General features: G+C 39.8%; 1 protein-coding gene across 12 annotated transcripts in view; it reads right to left on the bottom strand.

The window, feature by feature from the left end:
• The window catches only part of Birc6 (baculoviral IAP repeat containing 6), a 161,203-nt gene that overhangs the window by 119,329 nt on the left and 24,229 nt on the right, over positions 1 to 17,645 (bottom strand). For all 12 annotated transcript variants that reach the window (XR_005870837.1, XM_040730949.1, XM_040730952.1 and 9 more), the window contains exons 7-8: positions 10,783 to 11,166; positions 5,328 to 5,386 (exon numbers count right to left, since the gene is read on the bottom strand). Coding sequence is in view for 11 of the 12 variants with exons in the window: in XM_040730949.1 (XP_040586883.1) it covers positions 5,328 to 5,386; positions 10,783 to 11,166 (443 nt within the window). In the remaining variant the exon portion in view is untranslated. The remainder of the gene's footprint in view (positions 1 to 5,327; positions 5,387 to 10,782; positions 11,167 to 17,645) is intronic.

Genomic DNA, 17,645 nt, shown 5'->3' with positions numbered 1-17,645 from the left:
AGATAATCTCAACTTCACACGTTACTACTAACCTCTACAACTACAATCTTTTTTTTTTTTTTCAAGACAGGGTTTCTCTGTGGCTTTGGAGGCTGTCCTGGAACTCGCTTGGTAGTCCAGGCTGGTCTCGAACTTACAGAGATCCGCCTGCCTCTGCCTCTGCTGGGATTAAAGGCGTGCGCCACCAACGCCAGGCTAACTACAATCTTTTCTAACTGAAGCAGAAGAACCAGACTATTCATTCCTTCTGTACTCTGTGGTTAGAATAACAAACAGCCACTTCACTACATGGCACTGTCTGTATCTACTTTCTCCGAACGGAAACTCAGAGTAAAAAGTATTTTTATAGCTTTCATTATATATAATATAGTATCTTGGAAATACCTATTTGTTTGACTAAACTAAAAAAAATTAAATGACTTTTTAAAGTTACGACGAGAAATCGTTCAAATAGAATAGTTTTAATCTATTTATATATTAAGTCAAATAAATCCAAAAAGCACACAAAGTTAAGACAATATTTAAAGGAAATAGCATACATAATGAAACTGTTTAAAAGGAAATGTTGAACTGGGTTGGGTGGCTCATTGCTATAATCCCAACATTCAAGTTGGCAGGATTTCTCTGAGATGAGTCCAGTCTGGGCTATATAGTGAGTTCCAAGACAAGCTAGGACACAGTGTGAGAACCTGCTCAAAGAAAGCAGAGAACGAGGTGGAGAGATGGTTCAACGGTTAAGAGCACTGCCTGCTTTTTCAAAGGTCCTGAGTTCAATTCCCAGCAACCACATGGTGGCTCACAATCATCTGGTGCCCTCTTCTGGCCTGCAGACAGAACACAATATACATAATAAATAAGTCTTAAAAAAGAAAAAGAGCAGCCAGGCGTTGGTGGCGCACGTCTTTAATCCCAGCACTCGGGAGGCAGGGGCAGGCGGATCTCTATGAGTTAGGCCAGCCTGGTCTACAAAGTGAGTTCCAGGACAGCCTCCAAAGCTACAGAGAAACCCTGTCTCGAAAAACCAATTAAAAAAAAAAAAAAAAAAGAGCCGGGCGGTGGTGGCGCACGCCTTTAATCCCAGCACTCGGGAGGCAAGGGCAGGCGGATCTCTGTGAGTTCGAGGCCAGCCTGGCCCTATTTTTCTACTTCCTCTTATCACCATTCAACGCACATCTGGAAACAATTCAGTGAGAAACTGAAATCTGTACCTATTCCTCCTTCAGTTTATGTTTGCAGTATCCTGGAATAACACGGCCTCATGAATGTCAGACAACCACTCTGCAACTGAACCACAGTCAGGCCCTTAAAGCAAAGTTTCTACTAGAGACCATCTAGACCACATAATAAATGTTTATGCAACATACCTGCAATGCAATACTTCCTGATCTGATCACTTTGGGTAATCCTACTGCAGCTTCCTTTCTTAAGTAGTGCCAAGCCACAGCTTCCAACAGTCATACTTTCTGAGCTAAGCAATTGGATTTTGTCTTGGCTTTTCCCTAAAGCCAATTTTATCTTGGCTTTTTCCTAAAGCCAAAGTTCAATTTGTACTCAATTCTCATGCCAGCCCTTCTTTCCACTCTTCATGATAAGTCATTTTTTTTTATTCAGATATATGAAATTAACTAGGAACTTTCAAAACTTACAATCTTCAACCAAAAAACAGATGCCTCTTATTGTGTACTCATAATTTTGATGTTAATATAGTCTACAATTCTTTGAACTATGTCGTTCAAATTAATACAAATCACTTAGAGTTGTAAAGTTCTGAAATGGCACCTAAAAATCTTAAGATGCTTCATGATAAGACTATAGCTCTCATTAACTATCAAGTTTAGATATGCTTACTCCATAACCCTCCAAAAAGTTAGTGATATAAAAGCATAGTTGCCGGGCGGTAGTGGCGCACACATTTAATCCCAGCACTCGGGAGGCAGAGGCAGGCGGATCTCTATGAGTTCGAGGCCAGGCTGGACCGACAGCCTCCAAAACAATACAGAGAAACCCTGTCTCATAAAACCAAAAAAAAAAAAAAAGCATATAGGTGCTGGGAGGTGGTGGCCCACACCTTGAATTCCAGAGGCAGGAGGATCTCAGAGTTTGAGGCCAACCTGGTATACAAAGTTAGTTCCAGGAAAGTCAAGGCCACACAGGGAAACCCTGTCTCGAATATCCAAAGCTGGGGAGGGAGGGGCAGTATAGGTTAGAGCCTACATATTTAGAGTTAGTCTCACAAAAATGTATTTTTCCATGAAAGAATGGCCTACTTGCAAACCCTCAAATGAAGAAATCAACTTGGACTGGGAAAAGTACCTGCCTTGTAAGAAAGCATGAGGCACTTGAATTCAATCCCCAGGACCAATGTAAAATAAGCAAGGCATGCAATGGAACCAGCACTGGGGAGGGCAAGACAAGCAGGTCCCTGGGGCTCACTGGCCAAACAGTCTAAGCCAATGAGAGATTTTTCTCATAAAAAGAAAAACACTAGAGGTGTTTGGCCTCTAAACACATGAACTCACACTCATACAGACCACACGTACTAAATACAAATAAAGGAATATAAAATTTTTAAGCTGGATTTTATCCCTTACTACCATGACCTTTTAATTATATTCAAACACAGCAATTCCATTAAAAATGTATCACGCCGGGCGTTGGTGGCGCACGCCTTTAATCCCAGCACTCGGGAGGCAGAGGCAGGCGGATCTCTGTGAGTTCGAGGCCAGCCTGGTCTACAGAGCGAGTTCCAGGACAGCCTCCAAACCCACAGAGAAACCCTGTCTCGAAAAACCAAAAAAAATGTATCACATGTTCCAACAAGAATATACCATAAGGACCCTGGGTAACAGCACACACCTTTAATCCGAACACTCAGGAGGCAGAAGCCCAGAACTCTATGAGTTCAAGGTTAGCCTAATCTATACATCAAGTTCTAAACCAGCCAAAGGTACATAATGAGATCCTGTCTCAAAAGAACAAGAATTTATAATAATAATAATAATAAATTTGTGGATATTAGAAACTGAAGTACATCATAAGGTAATGCGGAAAATAAACACAGGAGAGAAACAAGACTATATTCCAAATACAAGTATTTTTTGAGGGGTAAAACAAGGTTTTGCTATATATTATATAGCCCAACTAGACTAAAACTTGTAGCAATTCTCCTAATTACAGCCATCATGAAAGACTGTGACATGTGCCAGCATGCACAAAAATACATGGTAAGCTCCTTAGACCAAAAGAAAAGAAAGCTGTGGCATACAGTGTTTAAAAAAAGGACAGGGGACATGGAAGAATACTTACTGCCAACACTTCACAAACAAAACACTGAAACCCACGGAGTTAATAGACCTAACAATGTTCAAGGTTTCAGAAGGCCTCTGGTGCATACGCTATTTTCCTATGTAAGACTAAGAAAATGTAATATGCTGCTTCTGTCTTTGTAAAAGGACAGCAAAGGAGGAAAAGATGACTGCTTTCATTAGGCTAAACTGTATGCATTGTGTTTGTATGTGTGGAGCTCCCAGGACAACTTGTGGGACTCTGCTATCTACTTTCACCTCAGAGACCCAACTCAGGTAGGTCATCAGGGTTGGCAGTAAGCACCAACTAGCTGCTGAACCATCTTACCAGCCTGATCTAAACCTTTTTTATTCCTTTACTTATTTTATGTACATTGGTATTTTGCCTGCATGTATGCCTGTGTGAGAATATTAGACTTCCACAACTGGAGTTACTCCCATGTGGGTGCTGGGAGTAGAACCCAGGTCCTCTGGAATATCAGTCAGTGCTTTTAAACCACTGAGCTCTTTCCATTCCCCTAGTTTAAGTCAATTATTTCTAGAATTGTGTATCTATCATTCAGGGTACTTTTGTGTCTTTTTGGGGGTTCTTTCAAGACTAATAACTTCAAAACTTAGAGTTAACCAAAAATCACTTCAGCCTTCCCTGTAGGAGCTTCAAGAACATTTCACAGCGAATCAAAATTTAGAGAACACTCACTATGCTAGAGTAATTATAGTTTATAACTACTACACTATGTTGCTTCTAAAGACATGAAGTATGTTACATGTCCTTGACATGTTCATGATACGACATTAAGTTATAGTCACAATAACCGTCGCTTTTTAAAAACTGGGCACTTCTCAGGTACTGTGCACAATTCTTTGTATGCAGTTATCTTATTCAAACCCAGAGTAATGTATGGTAAATATTGTGATTTTTAGGAGATCTAATTAGATGATAATAATAAGTATATTGGCATTTATACTCTAACGTGATAGGGCAGGGGCAGATGGTATAAGGTTTAATGTACAATCCTGATGATATAAGTTCAGACTGCTAACACCCATGTAAATGTCAAGCACAGGAGTATCTATTTGTAACTCCAGCACTGGGGGCACATAGATGGGTGGAACCCTACAGCTTGCTGGCCATCTAGTCAAATGGACAAGCTCCCAGTTTAGCAAAAGAATATTTGGGTGGTGGTCCATGCCCAGGCAGATTATCTGTGAATTCAAGGGCAGTCTGGTTTACAGAGTGAATTCCAGGACAGCCAGGGCTACACAGAGAAACCCTATCTTGAAAAACACACAAGATACACAGAGACAGAGAGAGACAGAGAGAGAGACAGAGAAAGAGACACAGAGGGAGGGGGAGACTGAGACTGTTTTATAAATTAAGGGCAGAAAATTAGCTGAGACATTCAACACATCAACCTCCAGCTTCCTCAGGCACATGCACAGATGAGTAAATTCAAACACATATGCTCCCATAAAGGAAAAAAATATAATAAACTATTTTGAGATGCATACCTCCTCTATGAAATAATACAGAAAAACATGGCACATGGAAGCCATATGTTGACATATGCCTAAAATCCAATACTGAGAAGGTTAAGGCAAGAAGACCATAGAGTTCACTATCAGAGCAAACTCCAAGCCAGCCTAGGATACATTAACCATGCTAATTTTCCTTATTGTTTTATGAGCAAACAAGGCAACATCTACTCGATTCAAAAAAGCAGTTTGAGCTTTTTTGAATACAAAGAATTGTTATTGAAATGTTATACTTATTTAACAGACTCCATCACACAATTTTCCTCCCCTGGCATAAGTGACAGAAATTGAATATACCTAACACTTTATTCCCTTTGAGTGAAATTGTTGTCATTTAAATTTTAATTAGGGAACATAATATTCTTATACTTACTTCAAGATCTCTGGAAAACACAGAAAACTGAAATAGTGTATCAGTAAATATTTCCAGTTTCACTAGGAAATTAAGAATATATAAAATATATTATCTAAGATTTTTTTACATACCCGTCACAGAATCTGATCTGGAATGCTCTTCGCTGTCTGAATCCTCCAGTAAATCATCGCTTAAAAGACAAAGTAAGAACAATTTAAACTTAAAAAAAAAAAGATACTGTACCTTATGGGCTACATCAGCTACAGTGTAGGAGTCTGGCATGTATAAGGCCTTGGGTTCAATCCCTAGCACCCAAAAAAAGAACACACATCACAAAAGAAACCAAAAAGACACAGCACAGCTGTGTGTGACTTGTCTCTTGTGCTTTAGAAGCAGCAGTGCTGAGGATCAAACTTGGAGCCCTATGTGTTCTACTCCAGGGCTGTTAGCTCTGAACCGGGAGATGGAAGGACGGCTCATTAGTTAAGAGAACTTGTAGCTTTTTAAAGGTTCAGTTCCCAGCACCCACATATATAGTGGTTCACAGTTTTCTGAGGGCGCTAATCCCCCCTTCTGACCTCCATGGGCACCAGACATGCACATGGTGCATATACACATATACAGGCAAAACACTGACATACCTAAAATTAAACAAAAAACAAAAACTGAACTCTAACTACAGCCCTGAAAAGCAGTGTTAAAATCACTATTACACAGATCAAACACAAGCAATATACAAATTACTAAAAAAGAAATATAATGCAAATAAGCTTCATACCTAACTGATAAACAATTAAAATTATTAAAAGAATGTCACCATGAAGATTTGTGTGTGGAAGAAAGCTTCTAAATCTCTGCAGCATTTGTAGGTATGTGACATTAAGAATTGGAGGTGACTTACAGTACGCCAAAGAGGGAAAGAGACAAACTAAACTTGAATTTGTAGTAGTAAAATATTAACAACTATTGTCAATGAATTCAAGAACATTACTCTAAAACCAAAACCAGTTATGTATATGTAACCCATTATACATGTATTCACAACTGTCATATTGTTTTGAGCCTATGCTTTTTGTATGTTCCTTCTACAAGACATGCAGGGTTAATTGTCACAATAAAAGATGGAAGTAAAGACAAGCCAATGGTCTGTCCTTTGCCTTTCTCTCAGGTGGCCAAGAACTTGTCAGTTCCTCTCTTTGCATCAACCTTTATTAATTTTCTCAGATGTAGTAGTCAAGCTCTGCACCCTACTGTCAAACATAAAATATCACCAGAATGTTTTATCTTGAGACTCTCATAAAAATGAAAAAATGCATTTTATAGGAAGAAAAGGCAATTCTCCTTTTCCCAAATAATATACTGTACTATAATCCACAGTGCTTAGACATTTACTAATGCTATCTTGCATATAAACGGTACTGATGGCGCACGCCTTTAATCCCAGCACTCGGGAGGCAGAGGCAGGCGGATCTCTGTGAGTTCGAGGCCAGCCTGGTCTACAGAGCGAGTTCCAGGACAGCCTCCAAAGCCACAGAGAAACCCTGTTTCGAAAACGGTAATTTCCACTTCCACTTAAGACTGCTGGATGATATCACAGACTTTGGAGAGCCCCCATGAAGGGCCTCACCCTCCCTGAAGAGTGGAGTGGGGATTGGGTAGGGAGTTGGTGAAATGGGGGTGAGAATGGGGAAGGCAGAGGAAGCTGGGATTGACATGTACAGAAACCTTGTTTCTAATTAAAATTAAAAAAATAAATTTTAAAAATAGAGGGGCTGCTGGCAAAATATCAAGCACACACCTGTCTTTCCAGCTACCTGAGAAGCTGAGACAGAAGGACTTTGGCCCAAAGCCATCAGACCAGTCTGGGAATACAGCGTGGCCTTGGCTATAAACTACCCAACCCCTCTTAGAAAAAAAGAAAAAGAAAAAGAAATTCCAAAGCAATGTTTAAATCTTTTTACTAATGCTGACAAACATCTATGCCTTAGGTTTTTGTAAGTAGTGTTAATAGATAAGTGGAGTCAGTTCAATTCATATGATTAGCGTCTTTGTTATTGTTTAGTGTCCGGCTTCCTGAATGCTGGCCAAGTACTGTACCTCTGAGCATTATCACTAGATCCCACTACTGACTCACTACAGTTTAAAATAAAAATTGTAAAACAAACTTCAGATTGCCTGCTAAGTAGCTTCAAGAATTCAAATCCTAATCACAAGTAAGAAGATACTAAAAAACTAAATGCTGAGTGAAACACTGTACTTGGAAGCTAAAATAAGCAAATCTAAAACAAGAACACACTGGGTTTCAACTACCAAAGGACTTTAGTATTACCAAGTTCTGCCCAGCTGTACTAATAAAAGATAAAACACAGTATTTTAAAGAAAACAATTCAGGGGACTGGACATTACAGAGGTCTGAAAGTGTTCAAAAACATACTAATTTATTCCTTAAATATTTTATGAGAAGAATCCTAAAATAGGGCTGGAAAGATGACTCAGAGGATAAGGAGAAGCCAGAATGTCTGGCTTCTCTTCCAGACGTTCTGAGTTCAATTCCCAGCAACCATATGATGGTTCACAACCATCTATAAGGAGATCTGGTGCCCTCTTCTGGCATACAGCAGAATATTGTATACATAATAAATAAATCTTAATCCCAGCACTTGGGAGGCAGAGGCAGGTGGATCTCTGTGAGTTCTAAGTCAGCCTGGTCTACAAAGTGAGATCCAGGACAGTCAGGGGTGTTAAACAGAGAAACCCTGTCTCAGGATGGGGAGAGGGGGACAAAAAAAAAAAAAATGACACAAGTACACCTAGAGAAACATGGCACTTCACTGAATAAATTGAGATTATATCAATTGTTTGGTAAGAAAAAATCTAAAGTAATTCCTAAACAAGTTATAATGCTAATAATGTCAAATCCAAGTTTTAATATCAAATTACTACATTGTTCTTAAAGCTAATGAAATCCACATTTGATATTTGTAGATTAAATATCTTGTATCTTGTGCCACACAAAGTCAGAAGTCTTCCTAGTAATGTGACAGGATTCAGTTTCCTTTGGGAGTCAAAGATCAAGGATGGAGCATCAATGATGGGTTTTGTTTTGTCTTAAAAGGGGGTACCAACTCTGTAATCCAAGCTGGTAATTCTGCTTCAACCTCCCAAATGGTATACAGTACATATGGTATACACCATAATTCTGTTTCTTTGTGTGTGTTCCCCTGCCCTCCAACCCCTTCCTGCCTTCTTTGGAGGAGGCTGGGGATTATATCCAGGACTTTTCTTTGCGCCTGTTAGAGTCAAGCACTCTACAACAGAATGGAGTCCACTTTTTTGCGGGGAGGGGAGGTGAAGACAGGATTTCTCTATGTAGCCTTGGCTCTCCTAGAACTCGCTCTGTAGACCAGGCTGGCCTCGAATCAAAGAGATCTCCCTACCTCTTCCTCCCAAGTGCTGGGATTAAAGGCTTTCATCACCATCGCCCTGCTCTGGCACTTCTTACAAAGTATTTCACCTTTCTGTACTGACTCAACCAACACTAGATATATTTTAAGCTTCTGTCATTAGCTATATAATTCTGTGGGATATTTCTGCTGTAAATAACTGAAGAGTTTATATCTAGATATATTAACAAATGAAAGGTACATTTTCCCAAAGAGGAATATGCTAATACCAGAAGTCTATTGTGATGCAGCTTTTTTTTTTTTTTTGGAGGGGGGGGTTTTCAAGACAGGGTTTCTCTGTATTGTTTTGGAGGCTGTCCTGACCAGGCTGGTCTCGAACGTGATGCAACTTTTAATCCATAAATTCAAAATGTAAAACAAAAATCTAATTGACAATCAGGGTTTAAAATGACAAGCCAATTTCATGACCTTCCATAATTACCCACTAAATCCTTTAACACAAAATCAAGCATTCTTAGTTCTAGGGCTATTAGCAAATGTTAATACAAACTTAGACAACAAAAGCTAAACTGCTTGCTCTTCAAACTCTCAACAGAAAACTGTTTTAATTCAGTTTGTCCCAGATCTCAAACCCAGTTCCTTTATCTGCCAGTCCATTTCTATATGCCGTTACTAAGACACAAAATTACCCAATTTGTATGTGATGGATTCTCAATTCCACAATTTTCATTTAACAAAATTCTGTAATACTTAATAAAAATCACCATTAATCCCAACACCTGAAACAGAAGCACAAGGACTTGCGGGTTTGAGCCCAGCCTGGTCTACATCACAAGGATCAGACCAAATAGGACTACACGATGAATCTTGTCTCAAAAACAAAGGACATATCTGCAGTCTAACAACGATCATATCAGTAACACCTTAACAGGAACACCTGCTACTAGTGATCACACACTTAATGGCTACATGAAGTCCCTCGTTTTATTTATGTGAATAAAGCAGAGCCATGATATAGTGGTCTAATCCAAAGTCAAGTGGAGACTCTTAGGAAACAAGGTGTCCTTGACTCTCCATCCTAATCCTATAGGTCAGATAGAGTCACAAAAACCAAGAACCTTCCAAAGAAGGTAAGAGAAGACACTTCCAATACAGCGTCTCAAACTCTCTACAGGCTGCACTCTGACTCTGAGGAGGAAAAGCAGGACAAAACAACCAGACATTTCTCCCTCACAACTACTAGTGCACTATTCCAAATAATTACATCTTCTTGCCCCATCTGAAGCTACTTTGCTACTTATTAGTGATATTCAGTTCCAGAATTTGAGCAACAGAAATCATTTGGTACAACTATTCCAGGGAATTATCTGGTAAAAAGTAAAATTATAAATCAAAGCCACTGGCCTAATTTCAATATTTAAACTTTTTGGTTTTTTTTTCTTTGTTATGTTTTTATTTTGATACTGAAGACAGAACTAAGGTCTTCACAGATGCTAACATGCGCTCTAATGGTGAGCTACAATCCCTAGATTTTAGTTTTTATTTTGGCAATTACTTCTAATTGACAAGACTGAGATTTCCTATTTCAAGACTTACATAGTTTGATATTTATTGCACAGAAATGGATTTACAGAGCAGCTTCGGAACTACGTAAGGAATAATTTACGTAAGGAATAATTTGTCGAATGTATTTTAGCCTGTCCAGTATAACTGTGATTGCTAGTGTTTACTAGCTGTTAGGTATTGTGTTTTTCCTTATCATATATTTATCCTTAGTCACTTGTCAGCATTTCTACCAACAGTCTCTAGTTATAAAACATAAAGGAAAATGTGATTTGAAGAAAAACTGTATTACACACCATGGTGTTTCCTTTTTGTGTGTTTTTGTTTGTTTGGTATTTTGAGACAAAATTCTCACTCTATGGTCCAGACTGGCATACACTTCATAAAAGGCCTACTGTCCCAGTCAACAGATCTAACTAACCTATGGTATCCTGAATGAAAACTTCTGAGATTCACATAGCTTTCAGATTTCCAGTCAAACACGCAAAGAGAATATTTCTAATCTGTAACTTGACCCTTTTTTTTTTTTTTTGGTTATCTCATTAGCTAATGAAGAAAATGAAATTTAGAAAAAGAAAATATGCACCTATATAAATACCACTCAAACAAAACCATGTACCTGTCTCCTTCCAGTTTTGGTATGTCTGAGCAACTAGAAGAGTCCTCTAGCCATGCCAAAGTCGGTCTCCTTGAATCAACTCCCGAGCTTGGGTCTCCTGATAGGATCAGTTGTTGCACAATTGCTGGATCATAGGCATTAATTTCAAACCTCAAGTGCACCTTCATGAGTTTGGAGACGTCCCATACGCAGATCTTCCCACGTTTGGTGGCAGCAGCAAGAAACTGTGGGCAGCTCCCCGAGCCAAAGCAAGATATTCTGTCAGTTCCGTCTGCAGAAGGAAGCTGTGCAGGACTCGTTGCCAGCGTGACTGACAAGGGCACATTCTGGGTGTGCTCGCCTTTCACAAAAGGGCAGTTGGGGGAATGTCGCTCATGTTCAGACCTTTACAGAGTAAAAAGAAAGTTTACTGAAGAGCAAATCAGAAACTCGAAGACTGCCTTTCTTTACGTATGCATTTAAAAAGTCTTCATCTTATTAACTCATTCACATTTTCCTTTGTCTGGATGGGGCAAATAGGGGTGGCAAACACAAGTACTGGAATGAAGCACAGGACTTGCAGCCTGTTGAACAAGTACTCTACCACTCAGCTGTATTTCCACCCCTCACCTGAACTCACCTTTAGAAGATCATTCAATCTCATCCAATCATCCACGGCATGTACCCACTCCAGATTCTAACTGCTTATTATTAGCAGCTTTACTCACTTTAACTGAAACTGTGAAATCAGTAAGATGCAATTCCTGAGAAAATTATTTGCCCAACTTACTAACTCTTATGTTTCCTTTTGTTTTTCTGATGTGTGTTGCCTTGTGCTATTTTTCTACTTGTAATTTCAAAGCAGTACTTGAAGACAAGATCCTACTATCAAAGACAGAAAAATGTTGTTTCCTTACTCACGGCAAAAGTTAAATAATTCCTCTCATAACACGAACTGTTGTAACCAGGCGGTGGTGGCACCAGCCTTTAGTCCCCCAGCACTTGGGAGGCAGAGACAGCCAGATCTCTGTGCGTTCAAGACCAGCCTGGTCTACAAAGCAAGTTCTACGAAAGGCTCCAAAACAATACAGTGAAAGCCTGTCTCGAAAAAAAAAAAAACAAAAACAAACAAACAAACAAAACCCACACCACATACTGTTCTTCTGAACAGATATACTTCTTTTCACACTGTACCTGCAGTTACTATAATAACACCCTGTAATACATAGACGTCTTTCACAGATCCTGTGGAGTACACCACCAAGCAGATATCTGAGCTACATTCTCTCCTAGCTAAGTTCTAGTGTATTTTCCCCCTCCTTACATTTTCTTACCTAAGTTTAAACTTTTTAATACTTATAATCACATTGACTGTAAAATAAAAGTAGCTAACCAGTTATATCTAATCCTAATAGTCTTTTATCCCACCTTACAAATAAGCACCCTTTTGGGTAGTGAGCATTTTGAGACAGGGTTTCTCTATGTAGCTTTGAACCCTGTTCTGGAACTCGCTCTGTAAATCAGGCTGGCCTCCAACTCACAGAGATCTGCCTGTCTCTACCTCCCAAGTGCTGGAACTAAAGGCTGGTGCCACCACCGCCTGGCCTAGAAAATTCTTAAATGCTGATCAAGAGTGCAGTGATTTCTGGGAGGTGACTTTCTGGTGGACCTTTTGTTAGTTTGTTGCCAGCTTTGGTTGCACACTAAGACCATGATTTATTTTCTCTTTCTTTCTTCCTTCCTTCCTTTCTTTCTCTCTATTTAATTTGTTGTGTATACAGTGCTATGACTGTATATATACCTAAAGGCCAGAAGAGAGCACCAGATATCATTAAGATGGTTTTGAGTTGCCATGTAGGTGCTGGGAATTGAACTCAGGACCTCTGGAAGAACCTCTTGTACCCTTTTAATCTTAGAGCTAACTCTCTAGCCTCTGATCATGATATATATATATATATATATATATATATATATATATATATATAGAGAGAGAGAGAGAGAGAGAGAGAGAGAGAGAGAGAGAGAGAGAGAGAGAGAGAGAGAGAGAGAGAGAGAAGAAAAAGCTGTGGCCAATAAAATGTGACTGATTCATGATAGATGTGCAATGGAAAATTAGAAGAACTTGAGAGACTTAAAAGCTACACAGAGAAACCCTATCTCAAAGAAAAAGAAAAAAAAGAAGAAATTTCCAGTTTTTCACTACAATGGCCAAAACTGTTACAACACCAAACATACAAATGAATCAAAAGGGATTGACTCCTTAAAGTAGAAGTAAAAGAAGAACTGACAGGAAGTAGAGAATGTCCATTTTTATTTCTTGAAGTTATTTCCCTACAAAATAACTCAACACCTAATAGCAAATTATTGAGGTCTCATAGTCCCCTTTAAATTGCCCCTTTTCTCTTAGAAGACTTGGAAAGCACCCATGCTCAGCAATCTAGTTTCTCACCTATATACTTAAGAGTAGTGAACTCAGAACATCAGACGTTAGCAAATCCTTTCTTGAGAATTTTTGGAATCCCACATTCTGGTACATACTGTTTATGATCTAATAAAGATTACCTCGAGATCAGATCTAATAAAGACTACCTGGAGATCAGAATGCAAAGCTAGCCACAGTCATAGAGGCTGGGCAGTGAGGGCACACGCCTTTAATCCCAGGACTCAGGAGAGAGACAGATAGATTTCTATGTATAAATAGCCACTCAGGGCTACATAAGAGTGAATTAGTCTAAAAGAGAAACAGAGCTCACAACTTTAATTCCAGCGCTAGAGAGGTATAAAAGAAGGAGTTCAGGGTCTCATGAAATTCATTCCAGCCACACTGAGGTCAGGAATGCCCCAAATCTTGGGAGAGGCAAGAGCTCTCTGGCGGAGGGCTGTTTTGGTTTTTTGTTTGTTTGTTTGTTTGTTTGTTTTTTGAGACAGGGTTTCTCTGTGGCTATGGACACTGTCCTGGAACTAGCTCTTGTAGACCAGGCTGATCTCGAACTCACAGAGATCCGCCTGCCTCTGCCTCCTGAGTGCTGGTATTAAAGGTGTGTGCCACCACCGCCCAGCTGCTTTGCTTTTTCTAATCTTCAGCTTGAACCCCAAAATCTGTCTCTAGTTTTTATTATTCATACTACAGGTACAATCCAAACCTCTCAGCAAATAAGGAAAAGAGGGTTCTTAATTGCCCAAGTTGAAATTTTGAACCTGCTTCCTCAACACAAAAAGTTATGAACACAGGTACCATCCAAACTGTCCATTGTGGTTTACACCGATAATTCCAGCACTTGGGAAGCTGAAGAGAACTACTGACATGAGTTTGAGGCCAGCCTGGGTTACATAGTGAGTTGATGTGCACCCTAGTTTCATTTTAGGATTGATTACGTTTTGTAAAGAGTTTTTTAATTGGGTGAGATGGCACATTCCTCTGAACACAGAGCTTGGTGGCAAGAGGACCAAGAATTTGATGCCAGGAAGGGGCCAATAACACACAACTCTAATCTCAGCACAACAGAGGCAGAGAGACAGGTTGATCTTTTTGAGTTCTAAGCCACTTTGATCTATACAGTAAGCCAGAGCTACACAGTGAAAAACCTATCTCAAAATAGGAAAGGGGGTCCGGGCGGTGGTGGTGCACGCCTTTAATCCCAGCACTCAGGAGGCAGAGGCAGGCGGATCTCTGTGATTCGAGGCCAGGCTGGACCGACAGCCTCCAAAACAATACAGAGAAACCCTCTCTCATAAAACAAAAACAAAAACAAAAACAAAAAAAAAAAAAAAAGGAAAGGGTTTGAAACCAGCCTCTGCTGTATAGTGAGCTCCAGACAAGCCTGGGCTACCTGAAACTGTCTCGTGTGTGTGTGTGTGTGTGTGTGTGTGTGTGTGTGTGTGTGTGTGTGTGTGTGTGTGTGTGTGTGTGTGTGTATGCATGTGTGGGTGCTGGAGTCAGAGATATAAGTCAATGGTTAACAGTGCTAACTGCTCTCACAGAGAATCTGAGTTCATTCCTGGCATTAGTAGCAGGCACCTCATGGCCAACTCCAGGGATCTAGCCTCTGAAGGCACCCTCATACACGTGTGTACATACACAAACATACATAGAAACTAAAATAAGGGCTGGAGAGATGGCTCAGCATTTAAGAGCACTGGCTACACTTCCAGGGGTCCTGAGTTCAATTTCCAGCAAACCTCATGGTGGCTAACAACCATCTATAATGAGATATACTGCCCTCTTCTGGCATTATACATGCAGGCCGAACACTATGCATAATAAATAAATCTTTAAAAAATGAGCTAAAACTAAAATAAAAATTTTAAATATATATTGTGGTCTATAATATCGTGTGATTTTTCAGATATACATTAAATGATTGTTTTTATATGGTCACTGCATACACATCAGCTTATTAGTTGGCATGAAAACTTCAAACCAATTGTAGTACAAACTAAGTGATACATCTGAAAACCAAAGCCTTTTACTATGCCTTATTGGACATGCACCCTGGATAAATTATTATTTTGTTCATTTTAAAATGAAATGATGCATAACGGAGTACGGTGTGGCAGTGCGTGAAAGTGAATCCCCACACTGGAGAAGCAGAGTTATGAGGATCAATCATTTAAGACCTGCCAGATATGAGCTCCAGACCAAACAAGACAACCACATGGTAAGACCTTGGTTTAAAAACAAACATCAACAACAACAACAAGAAAAAAAAACTGGAGAGGCAGCCCAAGGTCAAGTGTACTTGCTACTCTTGCAAAGCATCCAAGTTGGGATCCCAGCATCTGCATCCCACAAGTCAAAACTACCTGTAACTCCAGTTCCAGGGAACCCAACATCCTCTTCTAGACTTCTAGACTTCATGAGCACCCACACATATGGACTCTACACACAGACAATGAATGTATATGCAAAAGTTAAAAATAAATTTTTGAGTTCTAGAGCTGCCTGGTATACAAGCCCAGTTCTAGGCCAACCAGAGTTATACAGTGAGATCATTTATTTAAATTAAAAAGAAAAAGAACAGCTCTAGCCTGAAGACCTGAGTTCAATAACTGAATCCCACATGGAAGAACCAACTCCTCCAAGTTGTTCTTACTCCACATACACTTCATGGTACCACAGGCACATGCACAAAAATAAAGCTTATCAATAAAAAAAATATTTAAAATGGGGTTTAATAATTTCTATCTCATAGAGTGACTATAAAAAACAAATTGCAGCTGGACGTGAGTGGGGAGGCAGAGGCAGACGGATCTCTGTGAGTTCAAGGCCAGCCTCGTCTATAGAGCTACTTTCCAAACAGTCAAGGTTACACAGAGAAAGCCTGTCTTGGAAAAACAAAAGCAAACAAAGAAACAACAACAAACAACAACAAAAAAAAGACAAACCTTAGGTGATGTGGGATGACCCTCTCTATGCTGTGAAACTGTCATATTACCATTGGTTAATAAAGAAGCTCATTTGGCCAAAAGGCAGAAAGAACATGGCTAGGTGGGAAATCCAAACAGATACAAAGAAAAGCAAGGCGGAGCCAGGGAGATGCCATGTAGCCACTGAAGGGGAAAGATGCCAGAACATTACTGATAAGTCATGGCCACATGATGAAACACAGATAAGTAAAATGGGTTATAATTTAACTGTGAGAGATAGTAGGAAATATGCCTGAGTCATTGGTCAAACAATTATAATTAAAATTAAGCCTTGAGTGTTTATCTAGGAACTAGTGGGCAAGAGAGAAACTTCCATTTACACTTACAGGTTGGATAGATGGCTCAGCAGTGAAGAGCACGAACTGCTCTTCCAGAGGACTTGGGTTCAATTCCCTGCATCCACACTGTAGCTCACAACTGTAACTCCAGTTACAAAGCATCAAATACCCTCAACAGACATGCATGCAGGTCAAACAGTGATACACAATAAAATAAAAATAAATAAGTAATAAATAAAGGGAGGAGATGGAAAGATGACTAAGTGGTTAAGAACATTTATTGCACCAGGCAGTGGTTGCACAGCATGTCTATAATCCCAGCACTTGGAATGCAGAGGTAAGCAGATCTCAGTAAGTTCAAGGCCAGCCTGGTCTACAAAGTGATTTTCAGGACAGCCAGGGCTATTAACACAGAAAAACCCTGTCTGGGGGGGGGGATGAGAGAGAGGGGGGAAGGGGGAGAGGGGGGAAGGGGAAGGGGGAGAAGGGGAGGGGGAGAAGGGGAGGGGGGGTGGAAGAGGGAGAGCGGGAGAGGGGGAGAGGGGGAGAGGGGGAGAGGGGGAGAGAGGGAGAGAGGGAGAGAGGGAGAGAGGGAGGGGGAGGGGGAGAGAACACTTACTGCTCTGACAAAGAACCCAGATTCAATTTCCAGCACAGTTCCCCAGCACCCAAATGGAAGCTCACAAATACCTGTACCTATAATTATACAGAATCTAATAATGAGGCATGCACACAGTACACACACATACAGGCAAACATTCATACATATAAAATTAAGTAACTTACGGGGCTAGGGGTATAGCTCAGTGTTAGAACCCTTGACTAGAATACTAAAGGCCCTGGGTTCAACACCGAGCACCATCAAAAAAATTTTAATTGAAAATTAGTCTTGGTTTTTCCCTACTGATACAACAGCTCCTACTTTAGAGGGTTACTATGAGACTTGAATGAGTTGAAAAACAAAGTATTTAGAATAACATCAGCTATATGATGACAAATATTTGCTACTACTACTATTTTCTAAAGTAAGGTCTCATAGTAGGTATTAGTAAATCTTGGGTCTCACTATTTACCTAATGTTAATCAAGTATTAAAATGTTGTGTGCTATAATTCACAGAATGAAGACACACTCTAAAAAGTCACTTAAAATTAGATCTGTACACTATAAGTGTCTCCCT

Source organism: Mesocricetus auratus, unplaced genomic scaffold, assembly GCF_017639785.1.
Source record: "Mesocricetus auratus isolate SY011 unplaced genomic scaffold, BCM_Maur_2.0 Super-Scaffold_100024, whole genome shotgun sequence".
Lineage (NCBI taxonomy): Eukaryota > Metazoa > Chordata > Mammalia > Rodentia > Cricetidae > Mesocricetus > Mesocricetus auratus.
This window is presented reverse-complemented; position numbering and strand designations above follow the sequence as displayed.